This window comes from Amphiura filiformis, chromosome 11 (genome assembly GCF_039555335.1).
Source record: "Amphiura filiformis chromosome 11, Afil_fr2py, whole genome shotgun sequence".
NCBI lineage: Eukaryota > Metazoa > Echinodermata > Ophiuroidea > Amphilepidida > Amphiuridae > Amphiura > Amphiura filiformis.
This window is the reverse complement of record NC_092638.1, coordinates 19,067,876-19,077,811: the sequence shown is the minus strand read 5'-3', so window position 1 is coordinate 19,077,811 and position 9,936 is coordinate 19,067,876. Positions and strand designations below refer to the sequence as shown.

General features: G+C 35.3%; 1 protein-coding gene across 1 annotated transcript; it reads right to left on the bottom strand.

The window, feature by feature from the left end:
* Positions 1-459: 459 nt before the first annotated feature.
* LOC140163529 (squalene monooxygenase-like) lies at positions 460-6,818 on the bottom strand. The gene is made up of 5 exons (XM_072186843.1): positions 6,621-6,818; positions 4,911-5,118; positions 4,262-4,427; positions 3,412-3,508; positions 460-762 (listed from the first exon to the last, which is right to left on the bottom strand). Exons 1-5 carry the CDS (start codon positions 6,747-6,749, stop codon positions 460-462), a joined length of 903 nt encoding a protein of 300 aa, XP_072042944.1. The 5' UTR covers positions 6,750-6,818.
* Between the last annotated feature and the right edge of the window lie 3,118 nt (positions 6,819-9,936).

The window sequence follows — 9,936 nt, the reverse complement described above, 5'->3', positions numbered from 1 at the left end:
ACCGAACGCAAGAAAAGGAGTCCTATCTGATTGGCTAGAAATCGATCGCTAGATCGCTCAGTGGTGAAGTACAAACTCAAAATGTAGAGATGTATTTAATTACATTCAAATCAATATTCTATTATTGACGCCGCAGATAAAGAAAGTTGTACAGTGTCTCGATATGTGCATTATATTATAGACTTGTGATTTAATATTCTATACAGCACCTGGATCTTAGCTGAATGGGCTACACGTGTTCCTTTTTATAATTGTAATTATCAAGCAATTGAATACATAATTAGTGTATTGCATTTCCAGTTAGTGTATTGAAAACAAAACCTGTGTTTTACCTGACAACAAATTGAGTTTTCTTGTAATGGCAACATTATGTCAAATGTCAAATTTGATAAGAAGGCCTATTATTGTTTTAATACACTTTTTATTTTGTGCGATGCATATTATGCATGTATACAACTGTTATGTACCTGCTACAAAGGGCGCCACTTTCTCTTCGCAGTACTTTTTCACATTGGATGGTGTGGGTCCGTCAGCCCAAATCATACATCTCGTTTCACCTTCATTTAAGTTGTACACAGACACTTGTGCGTTGGGCTGTCCGAATGAGTTCTCAATAACGTGTGGATTATTTTGATAAATGTAGTTCTTGAGAAAGAAACCGATTGCAAATGAGTCACTGACTTCAGAGTTGTTTGTGCAGAATTCTTTGGACAGCTTTGAGTAGTGACCGTCACCCACTAGTACCAGTGGAGTTCTCATTTCCTGTAACAATTATTGATATAGAAAAGAGATAATAATCCAGGTGAACACAATATACCCGTAAAAACTCTATAGTTAGCATATGTGCTTACTATCGAGCGCTTTTGAAAACATAAAATTGTACCAAAGTCCGACGCTTTCCCAACTGAGCTAATGGAGTTGAGACACACATTTACAGGATTGCTAAACTATGTGTATTGATAATTTGCCCTAAACCCTTTACACTTTTGTGGACGTGGTTCTTCATGTTTGCATGTTTTAAAAGCGATCGATAGTAAGCACATAATTATGCTAACTATCGAGTTTTTACGGTATACTTTTGAAGAATTCATTTCTCGCAAAATTATTTTATCATGGGTACATAGATTTGGAGTTCTCGAAAAGGATTGATCTTTGTCTTCTTGGACTTTTTTGGAAGATGCTACAGAGGTCATATTGGATATATAGCCCAAAATATAGCGTCACCACAATAAATAAGGTAGCAGTTCGTAAACGTGTGGGTCAATTTCGAGTGACCATGATGACTGCAGTTATATATGTTTTAATTTTAGATATCAGTAACGGCAAATAATACAGAAGGTACAGATTCAAAAGTTGCGGTCCCTATATTGGTCTGTAGCAAATAATAACCTTATTTAACATGTTCAATCACGGTGAGTGCCGTAGGCAATGGGACGACGGTAAACGTTGACGGTAAATGTTGACAAAAAGTGAAAACTCATGGCATGCATGATGTTTACAAGGTAAAAACCAATAGGGTTGCAACTTCCCATCATGCAGTTATTGTTAACTACATGTATGCACACAACACAGGGGCACTCACATAGGTAATTGACCCTTACTAGTAGCGCTGTGCTGTGGGTGTAGGAGATAAACGTCATATATCAAAAAGTATAAAAGCTCTGATTTTAGTACTTATTCTATGTTTCAATTACTTATTCTTTTCAAAATATATGAATTTTTAATCAGGTACAAGCTTTTATAACGGGGGAGCATGCATTTGTATGAGAAAGGAAATATACCATCTTATCCAAACTCCCGTGTTAATCCAATGCACATTTTGTTTCACCGGGCCCCCCTGACTTGGTCGCGTTTGGAACAGGAGTGCCACCAAACCGTAATAGGTACAAATTTAGTACTTTCTGTCAATCAAGTATGGTGTATTTTCTACATGTCAATCTTTAAATTATTAGCATAGTCCTTATAATAACGGTGGAGCGCCTTGATGAGTAAATGATAGCAAACCAGTGAAAAATCCCCAAAACTCAGTCAGTGGAGCTCCACCCGTACATGTCAATAGCGTCATTATCGATTGGATTAGTCGACCGTAGCGGACAATTTGATCGCTCATTGGATTAATATTATCACGTGGTAAGAAATGTGCATTGGACAATCGATTACTATAATGGTTTAGTACTGCATATTTCGGTTTAATCTTCACTAAGCGGGTTTATGGCTGAAAAGGTCACGGTGAATTTGCCGTGGACAAAACTGCACTATGCATTAGTTTTAATTTCATAACTTGGATATGTATGCATCATATGCCGTCGCTGATATCTCAAATTGTAAAGAAGACATCCTTACGGTCATTATGATCTGGGACCCATTCACCTAGTGCTAGAAAATACATGTCGTGGCAAGTCCATAATTACAGACTTGACATTTAATATGGAATACTTTTTCAAAATCCCAAGACTGGTCTGGTAGAGGTCTGGATAAACGGCACGGGCTATATATTAATTGGTGTGTGTCGGGAGATGGTGTAAAATAATTGTTTGACAGAAAATGTGCTTTCCATTAGTTTACATTATGGAGCTCATAATGTAGTAAATTAGCCTAAAATGGCGGATTTAAGGATACTGAATTTGAATTTTGTGGGGGTAAAATTTCTGAATTTGAGCAACATTATTCGGATATTATCAAATTTATTCAGGTTTGAGGCAATTTTATTGGACCTAAATACCAATAAGTGTTCGTCAGAACTGAATTGCACTTCTATCTACCAGTTTTGAAAGTGGGAGGAGCTTTAAAAAATGTGGCTCTATAAAGTGGTATGCACTCAGAAAATTTGAATGGTCCCCTGGGGCCAAATGTTATAAACTTACTGTACACAAAGAAACAGTGTGAGTTCATTGGACAACCAGGAATCCGCACAGTTGTTTTTGTACCGTAAGTTTATAACATTTGACCCCAGGGGCCATTCAAACTTTCTGAGTACGTACAGCTTTTAAGAGCCCTATTTTTAAGCTCCTCCCCTGTTCAAAACTTGGTACATTGTAAGTGTATCTCAGGTGTGATGAATGCCAGTTGTTGACGAAGTTTAAGAAATATCACCTCAAACCCTTTTTGATTTTGATAATAACAGAACCACGTTGCATAAAGTCCGAAATTGTGTCCACCACAAAGCACAAATTCAGCCTCCCCAAATCCACCATTTTAGGCAAATTCGCTACATTATGAGCACTTTAATGTAAACATATTGAAAGCTTATTTCTATCAAACAATTATTTTACACCATCTCCGACGCACCCCAATTAATATTTAGCCCGTGCGGTCTATGCAGACTCCGTCCAGACCAGTCTTGAACTTTTACGAAAAATATTCCATACTAAATGTCAAGTCTGTATATTTATACCAAGCAAATATTTTTACCAAGATGTCGTCCTTGTCCTTATCACGGTACTTGACTCCAACCACACGGCCATTTTCTTTTATAAGATCCTTCACAACTGCCTCGATTACAGTCACGCTGAAAAATATATAAATAAATAAATAAATAATAAAACTAAGTGAGGTTTGATAATCATTCATGTACTTTTTTAACAAAAGGTGAAATTATTTCAAATATTAAGATTGTTTAGTTTTAAATATTAAATATTAAAATATTTTGTATTAGGTTTTCCCGTAATTGTGGTTCTGAGCTAGCGCTGTTTGTGCTCAAATATTGAGAAAAATAAAACTCACACTCATGGGGAAAGTTTGGGGTTCAATACATGAGTTACCAAGGCTGTAATGCATTTACCCCCCCCACCAGCATGACTTTTGGTTTGACAAGTTGTTTGCAATATTACAACTTAATTTAAGGGTTAAAGACCATTGGACATCGACCATTGTCCAAAATAGGTAACGGAATTTAAGTATTATTGATAAAATAAAATTGTTTGCAAATTGCTTAAAAGTGAAGGATAAGTCATTCAAATTATCATTTGGTATTTTTGAAATGAAAAATTTGGCAAAAAACGAAGAAAACGGCAGTATTGAAAAAGTTGAAGCCCCATTCAAATACATATAGCTAATTTATATACTGACAGTATAAAAATTATAAATTACATATAAATGTTTTATTTTATCTTTTAAGATACGCGGCTCTCGGCTGAACCAATAGCAGGATATGTTAGCACATCTATGACAATGACGAAGGTACCAAATTCTGAATTTTGACGATAGTCCGGATTAGCAAATCACTCAATGGGCCTTTAACTTTAATTTAGCAAAAACTTACGACTTCTGAGCCAAGGCTTTTTTTCTGATAGCATTAACAATAGACCCATGCCGCATGGTAAGACCACCTGGTTTAGGATAATTTATGGTAACTGGTTGCCCGCCTAACCCAACGTCATAGTTTACCATGTCTGTAATGTCATTACCATCTACATCATTCAAAATATCTGGAAGTAATATATATTTATAAAATATACAATTATTTGTCACTGTCTTATAATACTTCAGCATTTTATTTTTTATTTTCTATTTTCACCAGATTTACACTTCTGTGGGCTTTTGTTGTTTCTGGTTCCCCTCGGGGCCTGGCTCAGGCCAAAATTCTGAGGCCCCCAAACTCATTGTGAAAGTCATGTGCACTCAAGTGACCTAGTATTGGTTACAAATAGGGGTCCTACTATAAGATGGATTTTACCAGGATATTTGCACGCAAAGCGCGTGAAAAAAATTCAGACAATTTTAACCAAAATGAAGCTGAATTTTGCTATTTGCCATTTTAGCATATTTTGGTCCAAAACATGATGTTATTGAGCCAAAAACAAACATGTACATGGCCACATTGCTGTTTATGCAAATTCCATCCAGATTAGTTTTAGCACTTCGTGAATAAATATTCCATACTTAATGTTAAGTCTGTATAATATAAATACCTTTCATCCCGAGTTTTTCCAAGGCAACTTTCCCACCTGGTAAGAGTATCTCTCCACGGATGGTCTCAGGTGTACCCATATCCCTCTCTATCATCACCACCCTCTTGCCATCCATACCCAATCTTGCTGCAAAAGTCGCCCCTAGGATTCCACCACCAACGACGACAATATCTGGATCTGAAGAACTGAACTTAGGTGGTGAACCAAGCTGGTAAATAATTAAATTAACGATAGTCATTAGGGGTTCTGGATTAATGTGTAGTGTGTACCCCGGTGATGAATTATAGGGGAACAAAATTTAAGGTTTGCGAATTCGGATCTCAACAATTTGGCACGTTAATTGCTTTAGACTACCTCTACCAGTGGTCTACACAGCGTCCAGTAGACTCATGTTTTGGACCATGCAGGTCGCGAATGAGGGCAGCAGTCATTTTTAATTTTTGTTCTGCACATATAAAATCCGATTTTTTTATCAGTTTTTTTTATTTCAAAACGCACGGTTGTTTGTCAATACGGACACTTACGACTATCATATTCTTTCAACACATATATTCAAGTGCAAGCCTTACAATTGGCTTTTTTAGAAACCAAAAATTACGGTAGATATTCATCACTTTCTACCCCGGTATTGATTTTAGTTTCCCTGCCTGTACGATATAATTATTTACCAGGCGTTGTCGCTGTGCCGGGGGGGCAAGCGATTGTCGGCGTATTACACCATAAGTGCGTCCCAATCAAATTACTCGTTAGATGATATACGGCGCGGAGGCTACTGATATCCATCAATGACCTCCGCGTGTGATTACGCGACAGAATGACTTCCGCGTGTGTGAATCTGCTGCGCCGAAACACATCACTCACACGCGACTACCGTATTTGCAAAGGCGCACTGCTGTAATTGGTAAGTCCGTTCGATTTGTGAAAGCGCGAAATATATATAAGTTGTAATAAAAATTGTTTATTTCAACCAATTTCAGAGAATAAACTCTTGAGATATGGCTGACTGATGAGTTGAAAATAACCGTTATGAATTCGGTTCATAACTTTACATTAGTTATTTGTCGGGCATTGTGAAAAATCTAAACATTTTGCTTTGGATCTCGGGATATTCCACGGTAACAAAGGCAAAATGTTTAGATTTTTCACAGTGCCCTCCAAATAACTGATGCGCAGTTATTAACCTATAAGTAGGCAATGTCAGCACATGTATGACACAAATGTGCAAAAACTGAATTTTGATGATTTTCCGAATGAGGAAATCACTGAATATAACATTCAGGCAATGTTGTATCATTTGCTGAGGAGGATGCTCGCAATGCATTTCGAAATTCTCTCGATAACAAATCAAAGCTTTCGCTGTTGTATTTGTGACAAAACTTTGGGATTTTGAATAAAACGACGGCGAACACCGTTGAATTAACACGAACGAAATATTAGTCAAACACGTACGCGATGTTCATAACATATGACGTACGGAGTGTTCACGACCGATGAATATTTAGTCACGATCGACGGAGTGACATGCATTGGCGACATCTGCGCTTAGAATTAAATTGTTTACCCCATTTATTCAAACGGTGATTTGTTCAGCTCAAAACTAAAGGGGCCCTATTTAACAGTTAAAACTAACATTTTGTGATTAAGAAATGCAAATCCACTTTTATGGAAATTTATATTACAATTTTGCTTTAACTAAATGACAGCACCCACCTTTGGTAATGAGAACATACGTCTAGAATTTGATGATGACATCAAATATTTCAGCAATACCACAAGACTTAGCACACCAACTATCCCTGCTATGACCAGTTGACTGGGTACCACTGGGTATATTGCCATAATGTCTAGAGGCTGTCTGAAGTTGACTTTCACAAACAGAAATCTAGATCACGAGGTGTGCGGGCTTGATCAAAAACAGCAACAAAATGCAGCGTTGTTCTTAAGTTTTTATGATCAAATAGACACAGTGCCGGCACTGTACAAATACAGCTCTTGACTAACTTGCTTCAATTAATATTTATCAGGTCGCGCCACAGAAGGTAGTACAATTTAACATTGTACAACTGTATTGTAATATTGTTAATATACAGTCATGAAAAATTGTGTTTGAATATTGTTCAGTTCTATATCTGAAGTTAATTTGACAATCAAATTCTGATATTTAATTTCATTCTGCATCACATACAGGGTGGACATGGCGTCTGTCTGGCGGGTTCGATTCCCATGTCAGTGCTTTCTCAAATTTTTATATGGAGTTTGGGTCGACATCGTTGACATCGTTTTTAATAATGTAACACCTTTGGCGGGTTAAATCGTCCTTATACTCTTGTTATGTTTATATTCAGTTCCATTTTTTATTATTCAATTCTGGTTACAACTTCTTACTTTAGAAATATCTTACTAATGGAATTCTTTTTTGAGTATAATACTGTTGAGTATTGTGTAATTAACAGAGAAAAATTGTATGTATTTAGTATCATTTATAAAATAATAGGGTCCAAGAATTAAACCTGGGGATACATCATAACTTATATTTAGCTTTTTTGAAACTTTAACTTCAAACATTTAATAAAAACATTTCCCACAAATGTTGGCGTAATATGATTAAGAATATTGCAAGTATAAAAAACATTTTGACCAAACGGCTCGTAGACCACCATTCTCACTATAATATTGATATGACTTTTTGCTGTCATAAGAGGCCGTGCAATAATTATGCATTATGCATTATACGTTTGCATGTGGAATTTGTGTTTATCCGGGTACCTTACAGTGTTTAATACGGTATGGCGACTTATAGATGTCACGTGCGAATTTATAAAAGCGCATTTATATATATAGCCGAAGTACACTGTACTTGGTTCACTAATTTTCAGGAAATGTTAAACAGTACGCAAAAACCCACAAACTCTGCCAAGTTGCATGCGCACTGGTGCCTATGATTTCATAAAATTACAATATCTGTAAAATGTTAATCAGAAAAGAAAATGTTTGGATGATTTAGAAGGGTAGGTTTTCATTTAAAAATATCAATCCATCTAATTGAAATGCCATGTTACTAATCTGTAGCTCGATGAAAGTACACAGCTGGTTTACTGATCGGTATTATGTTTTAAAATGTTAATCAGAATGCAAAAACGCATATAAACCCTGCATAATTATGCATAATTAATTAGCAGGTATGTAAATTAGCTCATAAATTAACCAAATATGCGAATTAAATGGCGGGCAAATATGATACATTACAAACACGCTTAAGAAATACTTTGACCAAGTTTCAAGACAAAATAGTGCAAAATTAAAGTACCCTCAACACATATGTATTGATTTAGCAAAACATTGGCACTTTTTTTATTTTAGGCCTGGTATATATTACTAATGGAATTCTTATTTGAGTATAATAATGTTGAGTGATGTGTAATTAACAGAGAAAAATTTGAAGATCATTGATGTATTTAGTATCATTAATAAAATAATAGGGTCCAAGAATTAACCCTGGGGATACATTATAACTTATATTTAGCTTTTTTTTAAACGTTAACTTCAAACATTTAATAAAAGATTTTCCACAAATGTTGGCGTAATATGATTAAGAATATTGCAAGTATATAAAACATGTTGACCAAACGGCTCGTAGACCACCATTCTCACTATATTGTGATATGACTTTTTGCTGTCATAAGAGGCTGTATAATAATTATGAGCCCTGTGGTAAAATTTGGGGTGCGAGAATTTTTTGGCCAGCAGAAAGGGGGACAAGCATTTTTGACAAACAGAGAGGGGGTAAATGGCTGATTTCCTTTACACATTCATGTGGCGCCTTTTAAATGAAACACTCTGTAAATGCTTATGAAAACAGTACAGAAACGCTTCCTGCTCGCTGCGATCGCAATATAATTATAAAAGGTTTTCAAATATGGAGTCCCAAAATTCATGTGCAAATTCACTAGGAGACATTTTTCCGTGAAACATATGTGACTGGTTGAAAAATCCGTGAAAAAATCTGATTTTCACGGATTTTTTAACCAATCACACATTTTTGTCTCATAGTGAAATGGGGTGCAAATATTTTTGCATATAATTATTGCCCACATAGCTACATAAATAGACTTTGAAAGTATATATGACTCGATTTTTGTTGTCATTTTACGTTCATGAAAGGACAGACCTGCTTGGTTCACTAATTTTCAGAAAATGTTAAACAGTAGGCAAAAAAACACAAAGTCTGTCACATTGCATGCGCACAGGTGCCTATAATTTCACAAAATTACAATCATCTCTGTGAAATGTTAATCAGAAAGAAAATGTTTGCATGATTTAGAAGGGTAGGTTTTTAAATATATATATATATATCCGTTTAATTGACTTGTCATTTTACTTAGCTGTAGCTCGATGAAAGTACACAGCTGGTTTACTGATCGGTATTATGTTTTAAAATGTTAATCAGAATGCAAAAACGCATATAAACTCTGCATAGTTATGCATAATTAATTAGCAGGCATACAAATTAGCTCATTAATTAACCAAATATGCGAATTAAATGGAGGCAAAATATGATACATCAACACGCTTTAGAAATACTTTGACCAAGTTTCAAGACAAAATAGTGCAAAATAAAAGTACCCTCAACATAAATGTATTGATTTAGCAAACACATTGGCTTTTTTTGTCATTTTAGGCCTAGTATAAAGTTATTATATTGACTATTTATAAAAACAATAAGATACAACGAAAATGTAAATTGATGTAGGCTTATTATGCAAATCGTAGACCTATATCTGATCTGCCGGAAAAAAAAGGTATATTGAACAGTTTGAAAATAGCAAAAACAGTCCTTGGCTATGCCTCTGACTAGAACTGACTTTATGTATATTCAACAGACGCAATAAATATTTCAGTAATCATATTAATGGCAATAATAGTTTATGGACACCATTTTGAAATAAGGGCCCTAACGTAATCTGAGCAGAGTAGTGTTTTGTCAACTCAATTTTATTTCATGCTTGAAGTTTTCTTGTTCTTACTT

Coding starts and splice junctions, on each gene's coding strand:
- LOC140163529 (XM_072186843.1), bottom strand. CDS start 6,749: ATGGCAATATACCCAGTGGTACCCAGTCAACTGGTCATAGCAGGGATA. Junction 5,119..6,620: donor GTATGTTCTCATTACCAAAG/GTGGGTGCTGTC, acceptor ATTATTTACCAG/CTTGGTTCACCACCTAAGTT. Junction 4,428..4,910: donor GGAAAAACTCGGGATGAAAG/GTATTTATATTA, acceptor TATTACTTCCAG/ATATTTTGAATGATGTAGAT.